Source organism: Glandiceps talaboti, chromosome 3 (assembly GCF_964340395.1).
Source record: "Glandiceps talaboti chromosome 3, keGlaTala1.1, whole genome shotgun sequence".
NCBI lineage: Eukaryota > Metazoa > Hemichordata > Enteropneusta > Spengelidae > Glandiceps > Glandiceps talaboti.
In genome coordinates, this window is record NC_135551.1 from 14,346,813 (window position 1) to 14,364,093 (window position 17,281).

The 17,281-nt window shown below is 33.2% G+C and overlaps 1 protein-coding gene across 7 annotated transcripts in view; it reads right to left on the minus strand.

Moving 5' to 3' along the window:
* Positions 1–136: 136 nt before the first annotated feature.
* LOC144454010 (synaptotagmin-like protein 5) overlaps positions 137–17,281 on the minus strand; it is a 160,601-nt gene continuing 143,456 nt past the window's right edge. For 6 of the 7 annotated variants that reach the window (XM_078145413.1, XM_078145408.1, XM_078145409.1 and 3 more), the window contains 7 exons: positions 16,827–16,886; positions 15,064–15,248; positions 14,121–14,223; positions 12,202–12,363; positions 8,172–8,395; positions 7,075–7,283; positions 137–6,582 (listed from right to left, as the gene is read on the minus strand). In XM_078145413.1, the coding sequence (XP_078001539.1) occupies positions 6,422–6,582; positions 7,075–7,283; positions 8,172–8,395; positions 12,202–12,363; positions 14,121–14,223; positions 15,064–15,248; positions 16,827–16,886 (1,104 nt within the window). In that variant the 3' untranslated portion in view covers positions 137–6,421. The remainder of the gene's footprint in view (positions 6,583–7,074; positions 7,284–8,171; positions 8,396–12,201; positions 12,364–14,120; positions 14,224–15,063; positions 15,249–16,826; positions 16,887–17,281) is intronic. The other variant, XM_078145412.1, reaches the window with a different exon arrangement.

Consider the following 17,281-nt stretch of genomic DNA (forward strand, 5'->3'; position numbering starts at 1 on the left):
GAATGAAAACAAAAGATTGGTTAGTTTGTGTGAAGAGGGCGCTGTTCATAATCCTCGACGACTACGCCTGTGAAGTTTCAACATGTTTCTTTAGTACGTAAAAAAATGACACGACACACGATTTTTTTTCTCAGTTGTCAGTAGTTTTATTGACTGTAATTTTAGGTGAATAAATATAAAAATATATAGTTAATGATTAGTGCAAGATATGCAGACATTATTCACCTACAAATAACCCAATTAGTAACAAAAAATTAATTCCAATAATTCCATTAAATATTATCCTCTCATCCCCATTATAATGAAAATGGTTTCTTCCATAGAGCTCTTATTATAGGGACATTCCATTTATTGAACTTCCACAGGATCCATTAGAAACCAGAGTGTTTTCATTTATTACAAAAGCTACAAAATTGAAAGCTTGAAATGTGTAATATTTCTCCCTCGATTACAAGTCAATTTTTGACCAAAAAAAACAAAACGTGAAAAATAAAAAATTATTCCAGTTAGCCATTGCAGAAATACATGATATTGCTTGAATGTGTAAAAGTAATGTAAAATGATGTCGATGTGTTTGAAGTAGGAAATATTTAGGAATTTCTTAACAAAATTCAATATGTACAAGCAAACAACTTACAGTCTTGTTTTGGTTTAACTAACTATTCTGTATATGAAGGTATAATTATGTAATAATGTTTGCATTATCATTATTCAGTTTGACTGTCACATTTCAGATGAGTTTGACATTTTGAGAGCTATTCATTGGTCAGTTTTGAGGTTTCTGGGAGCTTTTCATTGGTCAGTTTTGAGGGCTTTTTATTGGTCAGTTTTGAGGATTTTGAGAGCTATTCATTGGTCAATAAAAACGCTAGTGAAAGAACAGCCACAGAGAACACTGTAAGCATTAATGCAAATACCCTGATTACGCCACACTTGCACTCACGTGTCATGGGGTTCTGTCATAGTATTTTGTATTGATAAGACAATTTACCAAATCTATCGTCAATCATATATTTAACGACTCAAATTATTAATACTGATGAATCCAAAAGTTTCTAATTTACTCATTATTTTCATAATTCTACAAATATGAATTTCTATCGTTGATGTTACCAATTCATAGCAATATATTATCAAGTTACTTTGAATACCAGACAAACACTGTCACTGACTGCAATTACAGATTATTGTCAAGTTTGATGGGAAAATCAGATATTTAGAGGTACCTCAAATAACCGAAACAATGCAGGTTATTAAAGGGGCACAAGCTGAATTTATAGGTTTTTAATATATGTTTTCTGTATATTAAAAGATTCTCATAGTATTCTACTTACTGATGTATATTATCACTTGCAATTGACTGAACTCAAACCTGGTTCTAGGATATAACCTACAAACTACCCAATGACATAATTTAGTATACGTATAAAATGTATGGAAACTCCCTACTGTGCAATCAACAGTTCTAACAATATCAGAACACAAATCATTCTGTCTTTGAAGGCATCCATTGACATTAACATTATACTAGAATAGCTGAGTCGAAGTTTTTTGGAAGTATTTTCACTCGAGTAAAAAATTTATAAACTTCAGCTTGTGACCCTTTAATAGATCGAGACCCAATGCAGTAGATTTCATCTGAATTATGACAGTCATGTCTACAAACTGTAATACCAGGGAATAAATCATACTTCAAAGATCATAAAAAATAAGGATAAATATATACCAAACATTATCAAAGTTGTCGTATAAGAAATGTTGATTAAATCTTGTTTTACAAAAGTTCATAAACTTAATCAAAAAAAAGGAAAAAAAAGAAAGAAATCATTTACATCAATAAGCTAAATTACAAAATGAAATCACAGCCATTAACCAAAAAAGTCTGTGATAAGTCTAGTGTGAAAACTACAAGTAAATAGATTGAAATAAGAGTAAATATTGAATGAGATTGCATTTGTTGAATGAGGTGTAATCTGTACTAGTACACAATGTGAGGCTTATGAATATTCATATTTGGCAATTAACATAATATTTGCATATTAAAGAGTTTTATAACTAGTTTACAATTAAAGCACCTCAAACTGAACACTAGCTGAAAATTTTTACTCAACTTTTTTTGAGTTTATTTTCGTAGACAGATGTACATGGTTGTCTTGAAATCTTTCTAAAGTCCACAATTTCCAGTCCATGTATAATTGCCAAAACTAGCGATAACAAAATTTGAATAAACAAATCAATACTCAGTACAATAAATCATTACTAATAAATAAGCCTTCCATTGCATAATAGGTGAAAATCTTTAGGCAACTTTTGAGTTTGTCTTTCTACACTGCATTACATAACTTTTAATATACTAAAGAGAATCTTGCACATGCTTGTATATAGAGTTCTGTGTTCACTGAAAAATATCTTCAACATAGTGTAAATTTTTTCCTTCAAAATTTACGTTTGGTAGTCTAATAAAGTGACAAAATTTATCAGCTTGAGTCTCTCGATAAACTTTTTCTAAACCAACAAACGAAAACTTGGTGTACTGGATAATTTTCCAAAAAGTTTCTAACATTAGAATTAAACAAGTTATAATTCAAGGAAAAAAAGAGAGAAAAAAACTCAACTTCTTATTCTGATTTCTGTTCTACAATTTTTGTTACGAAATTCTTAAAAACATAAAATCCAATAAATGACATGTCAAAATGAGCACACACTCATTTAAAGATGACTTGACTAAAGTAGAAATAAAGCGAAGACAAACTCAAAAGTTGATTCCTGATAACTTAATTTTGATTTCTGTTGTGATGTGTAATTGCTGTGGAATATAATATTTAAATATATTGACTAAATAATATGATTATTGAAAATGTTTCGACTCTGACCAACTCACAATTATTAAATATTTGACAAATCTCAATCACAATTTATACAAAAAAGTTGATTTTTGACAGTGAAAACAGTCACATTGTTCTATCCCTAATCAATTTCACTTTACCTCAGTGGTTATCATAATTTACATTTTATTGCTACAGAAGCTGTAACTGTTGTGTTTCTTGCCCTTGACCTTGACCTTTAGAATGTGGTTGTTGTTGTTGTTGTGGTGGTGGTGGTGGTGGTGGTAGGGGTAATAAAGCAAGTATAAAGTGCTTTGTTTTGTTAGAGACCAATGGCTGTTGACAATATTGGCCTGTGATCAAACTCAACATGTTGTTCGCAAATATCCCAAACATCTTAGTTTCGTCTGGAAAAAATATCTGAATGAAATTACCAATGGTAAATACAACTGAAAAGTTATTCAAAACAGAGTAAGTGTATAAACATATTTTAGAACATATTTCATCACCAATGAGTACTAGAAATATTCAAATATAAATCCTGACCATAAGAAACACAGTCTCAATTACAGCCTCTGTGGCTTGCTTTTTTTTTTTTTTTTTTTTTTTTACATTTTTTCACTATGTCATCTCTTTCATTCTTTTCATTTCATTTCTGTATCTGTACAATTGACAAATCTGGAATGATATTTTTTGTAAAGAGATTTAAAGCTGCTTATTATTAATATTTAACAAATCATCTTCAAAAGAAATTTCATATTATTTAAATTATTCTACATTCAATTAGATTGCTTGTTTTACTTTGGTAATATATACAAATTTGAATTCCTCAAAAAAGAAATCTTGTCATGCACTTTTTTAAATTTAATTCTTCTTGAACTTATACACATTTTTTTTTTCATTTCTTCTCGTAGCAATCATGCTACTATTTCAATTCAAAAGTTATTCTACCACGGCTCTTATTTAAGTAAACAAAAACAAATACAAAATATCAATAAAAGTAAACCAAAAAAAAAGTGCATGTAATGCAATTTGTCTTTTCAAAAGTGTCACATGTATCATCTCTATTTCTACGAAAAGCTGATAACGCAACAAAATTACCAGCTTTCTTTAACCCTATACTCCCTTCACAATTATGCAAAGTTCCTATAATAACGATGGATTTACATTGTATGCAGGAACCCTACATTGTGAAATAGGTATAAAGACACCCATATCACTATTTGGCTAATTCAAAACTGAATTGCATATATATGCTATACTTGATTCTCCGCAAACTTAATTAAGGGTTTTCTTGCATTATTTGCATTGAGACTGACGACCTCAAAATGAATTGTAACGTTAGATCTCAGTATTTTAACACTCAACAAAAATAATAATCATGTCTTAAACACTGCTCCATCAACAATGGTCTTATATATTAATAATCTAACAGGCTGTGTTTAAATGTCTATCAATTATAAATATGATTTAAATGAATATTATTATTAATTATTATGTGGGCTTAAATTGTGGGTAAATCAACACGCTATTACTCAACATCAAGTAAAAAACCAAAGGCATTATGGTTTATTAACTGTTGAGGGCGCTATGATCAATCTGAGCAAACTTCTCATTCTCAAAGATATCGCCTAGACAATTCTCTCTTGAAAAACTGAAGATGGTATTACAAAGAAGGGAGTGTGTTTTTTGCAACTATTAATTTGTTAATGGTGTCATCATATATATTGCACATATACTGAAAAGTGCTCAAAACATGAGTCCGTCTGGCTACGCTAGATTTGCATCCAATAATAATTAAAGTGCATAATAATATTGCCTAATTTTTTCACATGTTTATCGTTTTTGAGGTATGAAATCAATTTACTCTACTGTACAAGTATGAGTGAAATGAAGAATCAATCATACACTCGGGTACCATTTTACCAATCAAAATACAGGGTATCACCCTATATTATGTGTTATCTTTAACTGAAAACAATTGTGCAAATAAGTCCCATTTATACAGTTTTTGTCCACTTACTACACATTTCATCACTTCTTTAGCCTACATCTTTCATTTGCTTTCAATCGTGTAAATCCAAAGTATTGCTTAAATAGAAGGTAGTAACATTACAATGTATACCCACCAGGCATATGTCTACTTCTCAATCACTATGAAAACAACAAGAGGCGTGAGATGTACATATTACATCCACCTGATTTACTTTTCTTTTAATAAACTTATAAACTAAACTACAGATGCAGCAAGGCAGTGAGAGTGACTAGAAGTAATGTAATACTGCAGCATGCAAAAATAAATACCCTTGAAGTTTAAATACCACAACTAAATTCTGAAAAATGTAGTCAGATTTGAAATACTTTCAATTCCCATTTCTACAGCCATTTTATACATACCCTACAATGCAGTCAACATTGTAGTTCCTGTGGTGCACACACTGTATAGATAAAATACACAACCTTTTTTTTGGTCTTAAAGCTGCACTAGCTGCAATTGAAACATTTTTGAAAAACGGTTTTGTCAGATATTATGTCTTACTTGTCATATCGTACACCATGACCAGTATTGAATCACCTGTGGGTAAACATATTTGTGTAGCTGTACACATAACATAGTGCAATAAATATAGATTTTTAGGTCCATACCCAAAATTCAGCACCCCAAACACAATAACAATTTCAACCTGTTACTGTATTACTTGTGGATGAAATCGACCTCTAAATAACATGTACAATGTCTTAATTATTGATATTTTAACAATATTCAGTGAATATATGGTGTTTTGTCTGATTGGAAAAATAATAGTCAAGTTACAGCTGGTACATCTTTAATTAGCAAAGGTTTTCACCGTCTGTTTGGCAGCTGATCTGAGGACAATTGACTTACATGTAACGGCATCCTCTAAGTTTGCAACTACTTGGCATAAGCCTGTGTTCTCTCACAAGCTAATTTGACAATTTAAATAGTAAATCAAAATATTTTCGGAGAGCTCCGATCTCAATAATTTGGGCGTCAACAGCTGCTTGTACACAAGTTAGTATGAGTAAATAACAAGTCAAAATGAGAAGTCTCACTGCATAGTAAAGAAAAAAAAATGTTTCTCTCTAAGTACTAATACTAGAAACTGGAAAAAAAAGCAGTCAATAACTGCTTTTCCTTCATTTGGCAGTACACTACATTTTTATATATTTACACCCCTATTTTCAGTTCTGGACAGCATATGTTAAGTTAGTGAAGTGACCATTAGCTTAAGGTCAAGAGAAGAAAATACAAAAACTTGCCATTGAAACGATGAATGTGACCTACACTTTTTAATATCATTCTGGTCACACAGTATGTGTAACTAGATCTAGTTGGACTGTTCCTACATCACATGATTTTGCAGCTCTCATTTTCTCTCCCAAAGTTGACATCTTTATTGCTTGAAAATATACTTGAGAAAGCAAAGCCGCCCTAGTTTCGAAAATGGTTTGCAAACTGCATCCTTACAAGGGGAACATAATTCAAAGTAATGATAAAAAATGCCTTTTGATTGGTCTTCCTGTAGAGCGCCACCAAGTGTTGACCTGACAACTGACGAGGTGACTAAAGTTCATTAGATAAATTCAGGTTCTTTAGCTTCTTTGCCATTCATGTGACTACGAAGCATTAGATTAGTTTCAACCCATTGATTTGGACTGTCTAACATTTTGTGCCATACAGCCATTTCTTCTGGTCTGGAGTCCTGCCATTTGGTATCCTTTCCATATGACTTGCCTGTAAAAAAAACAAATAAATACATTTTCTTGTAAACAAATGTCAACAAAAAAACTCCATTGTAATAACAGTAACGATAGTTTTTATATAATAGTACTTTCCCTGTGCTCAAAGCACTTTACACTTTAATAATACCCCTGACATGGACCTGTAGACACACCAGCACTTATATACTTCCTCAACTCCAGTGAATTAGCATACTGTCCATTGCAGCATAATGTAAGTGCATATGATTGCAACCTCTATCCTACGAGGTACCAACTCATATAGCTGAGTTGACTGAAGTACAATCAGAGTTCAAGCATCAATCCAGCCTTCAGCTTGACTAAAGTCACTAAAATAGTCCTCTATCTCTGTCAGTCAAATACCAGTTATCTGGTCATTCGATGGATTTATACAGATCTCATTCAACTTACAATTTGTATGGAGTCTAGGACTGTACAAAAAGAGAAATCACGATGATAAAAGACAACACAATGAAATCACACTTACCATTACCAATACCTAGTCTGAGGCCCCCTAGGAAGTCATTAGAAGTCATAGACTCCCTATCCCACAGTGTGATTTCAAGTGCTCTTTCCTTCAAGTCGTCAGTGGTAAGGCCTTCATACACAAACTTCTCATCCCACTTTGGGTTACAGTTCTTTCGTAAGACATCTGTTTTACGTTTTCCAGATTTACTCTTGTTTGGCAACAGATAACTGCAGGTACGTAAAAAGTGGTTCGGATTAGTACCAACAGTCTCTTAAAACTGCTTTACCGCCATACTACATTAGGGGTAAAGACTTTCATTAACTGGTCTAAATTCACTATGCCTTTACAGAGATATAAATTACCCAGCCCCCTCAGTTCGTGTTCAGCAGATTGCCCAACTATTTAAAATACATGACCTTGCAGACACATTAGCCTAATACATTTCAGGTAGCAACTTCATGTGTGTGTTCAGAACAAAAGTTAAGTTCAGTACTGTGATTTAATAAACCAATCAGCTGAACTTTCACTTCAAAACAATGCAGGACTGAAACATTTTTCAGCTCGGCTTGTCATATATAATTTTAAATAAAAACTCAGTTAAGTATCAAATAATAATTGCTAGGTTTAGTAACAAAACTAGTGATGGTGTTGACTTCAATTCTAAAAAACATTGGCAGTGTCAATATTTAGAAAATTTGCATAATCATAGCATGTATCAAAATTCAATTCAATTTGATTAAAAAATTTGTATTGTCTGCATATAATACCACAGAAAATTGTCTTCAGACTTATCAACAAAAAAAAGATGAAAATACACTCCACATAACTAATATACATGGAAAATAAAGACAGCATAACAATAGGATGGTGACCTAAACAAACATTGAAACTATTACATAGCTGTATTCAGAATAGCTACTGCTGATGGCAGGAATGATTTTTTAAACACATTCCTCTTTGCAATTGGAACCCCATAACGACATCCAGAGGAAGTGAGCGTGCACATTTTTTGACTGGTGAACAAACATAGAAACTACACAATCTAATTCTCCTTGTCAGCTCTCCTATGACAGTAAACTTCCATATCAAACTTAAGTTTTTAATAATACACTTACCATTTGGCAAAAGGATCTGAATAACCATTGATTCTAACTGCAATCAGGTTCTTGGCTTCTCTGATATGAACATGAAGAACACCCTGACCGGGAGGGTCTTTCTTCTTTTTACCTTTGCCAGTAGGTTTACGAGATGGAGATCCGTTCGCAGCATCTGGTACTACGTACTTCAATGCAAGTGATAAATCTCCTTTGTACAATAGTGTGTTTTCTGTACCAGCAACCTATAAACAAAGCAAATCAACAACATTGTAAGTACCATTATATTTATAACATACACAAGCCAAGTTATCATCTTTCAACAGAAAATAGGATTATACACTAAGGTTGTCAGGACAACAGTGTGTCTACATATAGGTGGGTGTTTGTTCAGACCACTAACGAATCTGAGGTGTTTGGTACTCAACATACATCTGGAAGTCAAAATGTTTTAAATCACCCCCCCCCCCCCCCCATCCCCCACCCTCCTTCCCTCAACTGATTTTTCTAAACTTATGTCTGGGGAGGTATAATTACATTAATTTATTTCCCATTAAAATTCCAAATATTTATTCTTCATTCAGCCAGAAAATACTCATGACCAACTCAAAGTGATATGGCTCCTTAGGTCACTCATATTTGTTTGACAGGACAAAGTAAAAATAATGGGGGAAAATATCTACTATGGTAACAGTCACAGTATTATGTATTTATCAAAATCAAGCATAGTGGTCATCTGCTTTTAAAAATATTTAAGAGTCCCTCGCTATTAAAAATTTGCCAGTAACTATATGAGGAGACACAAACAAAACCTTGCTGCAGAGCAGAGATTTAAACGATTCACCATAGACTTTTACAGGATACAAAGGTGAACTCCAATTTCAACCTGGTGATCAGAACCCTGAAAAAAGGGTCTCTTCAATGTCTATGTTGGAACTTAGGATGAGTAAGTGATAATTTTTTTACGTTGTGATTTCAACACAATGCATTGAATTTGATGATAAAAAAGAACTACTACATCCAGACATACATATCAGATGACCCCTAAACTTCTAAATTAGAAATGATTTGGCAGTTAGAAATCAATCAATCATGTTAATTAAAACCAACTAACAAATCAACACCTTGAATGCATTAAATATCACACACATTATTAATTTTCATGGCATAAATATGAATTTTCTCAAAATAAACGCAAAATAAATGTATTGATCATACAAAATAGATTCAATTAACACAGTGGTAGTATGATTGTACAAACAAGGATTAGTAGAAATGCCACTGAACAGTTTTTGTAAAATTTTGGTGTAATTTCCAATCGTAAACATTACTGACTGTAACTTTTTTCCTTTGAACTGGTAATTATTAGCAGCTAATCAACTCTTTGACATTTTAAGCTCCTCGTAATTACACCCTGTAATTACAAGGGCAAATGAGCATAAAATCAGTGTTAATCAGCAAACACGACAAGATTTCACATCAAAAATAGTCATCACAGAAAATCACGGCAAATGTTGTCACTTCAAACACAATCGTAATTTACCTTGGTATCGAGACTCTATTATATATTTATAAATAAACAAACAATACAAGAAGTTATAAGTATTGCATATAAAAACTTAAAATCATAGTTAATCATATGCCTATTGCAGAGACACACAGTAGTGGACGACAAATTATCTAGTGAAAGAAAGGTGGGCAAATATAAATTAAAACTTTCAAAATGGGAAATACTCAACCCTTTTAAAATAAATACTTATTAATAGCTGATTTTGATTTTGAAACATGTACATGTACAGTGCAATTTCACACATTGCTTCATATCAACATGGCATATAAAATTATACATATAGAAAAGCTGACATTTTGGCCTGTATTGTTTCCAGTATACGTACATTGTATCATAGTGTTGGTGGGGAAATCCAGAAAAAGACTGGGAAACTCATCTGCATTTACTTGCTCACTGCCCTCAGTAAAATACATTATATGTACCAATTCAACTTACGACACTGGTAATCCAGCCTTCGGTTTAGTAAGATAGACTCGAACTAAATCTACTGTTATGCAATAATAATGCTAGATTACACAAGTGGGTAATAGCGGTTCCTGTGTTGTGCAATTCTAATCACCCTGTGATCAAGATACTGTAAACATTGGAAGTCCTAAAACAGCACTGCAAGTTCATGGAACTCTAAATAAACTCGTTTTTAGACATGCCTCCCTACTGAGACTATAATTAATCAAACATCCCTTCAATAGAGCTTATCACTGTTGTAACAATATGTTGCGACAATGGTTGTAGTTTGTAGTCTATCTCAGAAAACCGAAAGGTCCAATTACCAGGGAAATAACTGTAAACTGAGATTGTCAATACAATCATTTCATAGCATGTAAAATTGCATTAGAGTACACATCCATACATTTCTCATTGAAAGTACAGTGTACAAGCTACAAGCTAAGTGATACCACTCTTAGACTACTGGAACATAATAGACCATGTAATAACACCATTGAATGAAATCCATTGAAAGTTCAGATAACAACAAAGATTGGATAAAGATACCATGGCTAGGAGTAATCGTTTTACTCATTAATTAATAGAGGGAACTGGTTCACCACAAACTTTGATCTTATCTCGACAACACCACTACAATCACAGTAAACTGACTACAGTAAAAGCAATATAACTTGATCAAAGAAGTGTTTTTCACAATCAGTTTAATTTACAGGACACTATCAATATAGCTGGTATATATCTCCTGGTTTGGACACATTCCTATTATATGACCCAAATCACTGATCAGTAACGTATCTGAAAGAATTCCAAGGGTTGGTGCTAATGCCATTTCACTCTTTCTCTCACAAACAAAATTAATTCAGTGACAGACAATATATCTTATTATATCTGGAAAGGATGCAGACATTGATAGTTTTGAAATGGTAATCTTGCTTTATCATGATTTCATAACATTTAGTTTACCACGATTGCCAAATGACGTCATATACCATTGAGTACCTATACAGCCATCCATTATCTAAACGTACCCTGAGGATCATCAATCAAATGTTCAAATAAAAAGAAACCACTGTTAATTCAAGCTATAATATTGAATTAAAAGAATGGGGATGTCTACACCAAAAGTACTGAATGAATGTAGCAATAATGTTCCTTCAGGTAATGGTATTACACAATATATAATTATATCATGCACAAGCCATTTAGAACAAAAATATGGAATGTATATTCTGGTCGTTCTACGCCACGACAACACACATCTACCGGTATGTCACGACAATGTGTGTCTACATCCCTAGTTCTGCTGTGTTCGAAATACGAGTCAAAACGTTCAAAATTGCCATTTCCCTCCCCACATTTTCTTTGATAATACTGGTACTGGTATAATTAATATGTTATTCTCCAAAATTTGTCTTCCTTCATCCCTAAAATACTCGTGACCTAAGGCTGTCAAACTTTATGGCTATGTGAAACTGTACCCCATTCTCCAGCAAAGTAGATTGCCAATCTGCATTGTTCTAACTTCTAAGTGTACATGTTCTTGTATACTGCTAAGCTTGTACCAATCATGCTTATACATTTTGTATGTATATGTCACCCCCTTGCATGGAGACTACCAAACTGTATGATTATATACAATGTAACACCCAAAACAAATAAACAAAAACAACAGATAAACCCTAACTGATATGTTTCTCTTGCAATACTATTTCATTAGGATTTCAAACATAAATTCAACAAAATTCTATACTGCTATTGATGCTTGTTCCTTTGTAATACATCAGCGGAAGTGAGGTACTGTGATTTATAGAATTTAGATTGATAGTATCTCACTTTAATATACTGTCATATTGCGAATGAAATCCACACAGTATCATGTGTACATGTATGTCATTACATGTATGTAGCCGTGGACAGCCAACACACACATTTACAAGTAGTGAGCCCTAAAGTATGAAGGCACAAGTTTGACCCAAACAGAACAAACCTCAGAAAAAAAGTTTAACATTTTCAAGAGAACGACATGAAACTTACCCGTGGCACCAATGATCTCCAATCTGGTGTAAATTCTTCAAAATTGACATCATCCAATGGAAGCTGAATTTCACCCAGGAAATCATTGTGACCAAATGCATCATTATGCCACACAGATATCCATAAAGTTCTTGTTTGTAACTCACTCTCACTTATTGTATACTGTAAGGAAACAATAAAATGTATTTTAATAATAAATAATATGTATTTTAATATATTAATGCACCTGTTCTCCTAAGAGCTCCAGACACTCACAGTTAGTAGCACAATGGCCCGTTAACTTTCTCAACTCTCAAGTGAGAATACAATCCATAGCAGGCTCTGTACTGTATGTGCACATTCACATTGCAACCTCTATCCTACCAGGTCCCAAATTATACAGTTGGGTTGACAGAGGCACAGTCGTGGTTCAAATCTTGCCCAAGGAATTTAGCCATTCAAAAACAAATGGCAGGATTGGGGCTTGAACCTGCAACCTGCAGATTCCAAGCTGGCCACTCTAACCATTTGGCCATTATAACTCCACATTAACTATCAATGGTCAGTTTTAAAATGTACTAAATATTCTTGTGTTCTCTATGTAAATGCATGTTTAACATTTTTTTTATTTCTATTCTAAGCAACAATAGTCTGGAAAGAAAAAGAATGGCAAATAGTAAATATCTACAGATTTTAAATGAGACTGTAGAATTGCAGAAAACTGATACGTGTTTTGCAAAGAAAAAGAATTAAACAGATGGCAATTTTTTAGTGAGATTTAAACTCTGTTGATTTTCTTTTTTCACTGCCCTTATCTGGAGAGGAAAACATGACACAAACACTCTCATACATTGTATTTAATATAAAACTTAACTCACAAATTTAAAATGTCAACAACTGAAACGTTAATATTAGTATAAATTGATTGAGAAATCAGCCGAGCAAAGGTGATTAAATAAATGAAAGCTTCTGGTCTTATAGATTTATTGGTAATAAATGATTACTTTCAAACCTTAATAGGATTATGGTATGTCGTTTTATTGACGTAATTGGACAGAAATGATAATCATTTCAATTCAATCTGTATTAAAAGGTGAAATTATCAACGCCACTAAGGGTATAACTGCATTTAATTTTAAATTAATAATAATATTAATAACAAATATAACACACGTTAAATTAATCCAATTATCCTCATCAATTGTAATATAAATGAAACACTTATAAAATAAAATTTTCAGCAGTGATGATGTGCTGCATTCTATCCTACAATCACTTAAAAGTATAACAACGGAGCCTCTGTTGTGTGGATATGTACGTCATCATAAATCTAAACCTCTATTTATGGCATTCTCCAAAAAAAATCAGCTCAGGTTTGGGAAAATGCTATCATAGAAACGTTGTGGAAATATTACCCCAGGCATAAACGTACTGGTAAAAATTTCACATTTCTCTTATAAAGTAGCATACTTTGCCACCACTAAACAAATATGACTGAATTCTTTTAAAATTAGTCATGCTCGAATAGTGAAAATGACATTTGTTTAAGCAAGGCACACTGTCATTAAGTGATGCCAATATCTTGACTAATAGTCTAAGAGTAAGACTACTTTTAACATGCTGTGATGTTTTAGTGAGTTCTGTTCATGCTGGCATGAAAAAGCTTCTAAAATTAACTCAAACCTCAGACAGTTTAATGTTCATGCAAAAACAATAAAAGTGTGGTAAATATCTCTCAGAATCAGTCCTGATTTTAACATCTGGATGCCCAATGAAACTATTGTTAAACTGATCTATATTTCAGTAAGTGTAACTATGATGTTATTGCAATCATACATACACATACAACAGCACAACATGAGGCAGAGACAAGGGAAGACTTGGTGTATGTGTTGTTAGGTGTCTAGTTCATGATTGTGAATCAAGTTATATTGACTTACTTTCAGAGTATCATCATAGTGAGGGTTTAATGTATGTTTCTTGACTTTGGTTTTCCTCTTACCATTCTTGGTCTTGTCAGGAAGTAGATATGTTTTAACGTATCTGTATAGAAATATAGGGTATATCATAACATAAATACATAGCATAGCAAATGTCAATGTATGAATTTGAAGATGCTTACATAGATAGTAAAAGTCAAGGTCATTGCAAATGCCTTCAAAAGAGCATCACATTGAATGCTAACACTTTCCATCACATGACTGTCCTATATTGACGTTTTCCTGTAAAATTGAATCCATTGTCTTTTCTAAAATTAGACTCAAAAGTCAATGTTCACATGGCAACCAAATGATGCCATGAGATAGTATTGAAGCCATAAAAGCAATGTTGTTGACTATTCAGGAATTGGCTCTGGTGATTTCTTTTCAGTGCATTGAAATACTCCTGGCTTTAAAATGCTGTACGCCTCCCAAATTTACCACATCGATTCACCAAATTTAGACCAAGAAATAGAAAACCTGGCCAGGTTGGGCGGCCAAGAATCAAACCCAGGACCCTCAAATTACTACAGGGATACAAAAACAAACCATGCTACCTACAAGACTGACATCCACTGACTCTACTAACGGGCTAATCTTTGGTGTTGATGGAGTAACTAACTGTTTTGCATTGTTAGCTGCTTGAAATATTTTAGCATACATGTACACAAAAGATATGCCTTGAATTTATCATTGACCATTACAATGTATATCCAGAGAACACAGTACTGGACGCTTAAACAAAAATTAAACCTATATTCAGAGAACACAGTACTGGACACTTACACAATAACCTAATCTCACTGACTGCATATACTTACGGATCTGAAAAGTTCCTTCTCGTGTCTACAGGAGCCAGATCTCTACATGCAATAATCTAAACCCACTGGCTGCATATACTTACGGATCTGAAAAGTTCTTTCTAGTGTCTACAGGAGCCAGATCTCTACATGCAATAATCTTGACTTCAAATATTCCAGTTTTATAATTATAATTCATGTCAAACTTGATGTCGCCAGTCACTGTGATCTTGCCCAGATTCCTCTCACCAGCTGAGCTGTAAAAACTAGTAAGGCTGTCAACGCTACCCTGTAGAAACAAATGATTACATATTGGCTGTTAGTGTGGATTTTTGTTTGAATTCGTAAGACGTGCAATCAGAGAAGAGTTTCTTGTCATGCATTTATTTTTTCAAAGTAAATTAAAATAAAAGGGTTAACCAAGGGAAGGTTAGGGACTTTCAAGTCCATTACATTGCTAATTGTATTTTGAAAGTTACGTTTTTTTTCTCTGTGATACCAAGAGACTTTTAAATTTGGATGAAACTGAAATTCAAATTACTTAGAATTAGTTATCAATTTTATTCTTAAATTTAGTATTTACTTGTCATTAGCAGTTATTTACTTAAATTTGAAAATGTTGTTACTCATCAAGAGTGGTTGAATGTTATCACTTTTTACATTGTATATTCTTAGCCTACCTGTAGACTCGAAGGACTTAGCTCTAATACGTTATTTGCTATCCTATTATTAATAACTGACATTTTGATTTTGAATGTCACTGTCTTTTCCTTGCCTAAAATGACAGCTATGTCACACTGGTCTAGAAGCCATGCCCAGCCACACACAACATGTGCAAAACATGACACTGTACATTTGAATGGAAGACGGTATACGCAATTAGAGTGAGGTCGCATTTCCATGACGACGCCTAGTTGTGGATTCATTATGTGAACACATGGCACGATTTAAATATGTTTTATTATGTACCAGTATTCAACCAATAACGGTCTATACAGGAATGCCATTTAAGACCAGAGTGACACAGCTATCATTGCAGACGAGGGTCTGCGAAATTCAAAATCAAAATGTCAGTTAGGATAGCAAATAGTGTAGTAGCGCTAGTCCTTCTAGTCTACTGAGGTAGGCTTGTATATCCTTTGCACAATGGTATTGGAAGTGACAGTCAATTCATATTGTGGTTCAAGTGTCAAGCACTACACTTCAAGGGTTGAACAGCAAGACTGACTTGCTCTGACATACATGTATGTACATATAATGAACACAGTCCATAGGTAGATGTAATATACAGTAAAACCAAGGGTTCCAACTCTCATCATTTTACAAACATATTATTCCACCAGTTTCAGAGAGAGACAGTAACACTGAATAAATAAAATCACTGCATAGTCAAGGTCTGTAGTCGATGGATTGAAACATCTCATTCGTTTCTGACTGTCTCATTGATTCTCAGACCTGGGAACAATATATTCTCGATACATAGCTACGTAATGCTGACAATGAACAGACTAATTTGAACCTGAATATCATTTCCATTTCATTGTGCCAAAATTATTAAGAATATTACAAGAATTTACAGCTTAGAAATCACCTTCACAACTACTACAATACATTTTTGTATATTAATATGAATTTGATTGAACTCTAGCAACGTAATGGACACATAATTCATTTTGAAATGAACACATGAAATGAACTTGAGTGTGATGGTGAAGGCGTGCGATGCAAACAAAACAAAAACAAGATTGAATTATTCTTGTTTTATAAAGAAAAACGTTAATTTAAACTAAAATGGGAATGGCCATGGATGATGGAGATGAATACCAAAATGTCCGGTCACACCAGGTCAAGGACAAATCAAACTTACATAAATTAGTGGTGCACGAATACGGTAGAGATGTTCTACCGGTATTGTTTTATGAGTGCCCTGTGAGTGAAAAAATAACATCATGGTGGTTGAAATAACGTTTGAAAAAAATGTCATGATACGTATACCTTTACCTTGGACAATTGCATTGTCTACTACTCCATATGAGTTAAGGCAACCCAACACTAAAGGCAAACCTCAAGATCAGTGGACCAAGTGATTAATGAGATCTCATAAACATGATGGCCAGGGATATTAGATTTTACAGTTGTTTGCACATATTTCCTCTTGTCTGGTTTATAGCATATATTTCCAAACACATTTCTAAATGCATTTGAATATGCAGATTTGGGCTTATAGGTCGATGTATTGAGTCCACTTCTCTTAAGGCTTACCACCCCTTTTCCTGCATAGTGGTGTGAGCCATGCATAGACATTATTAGGATTGTACCACA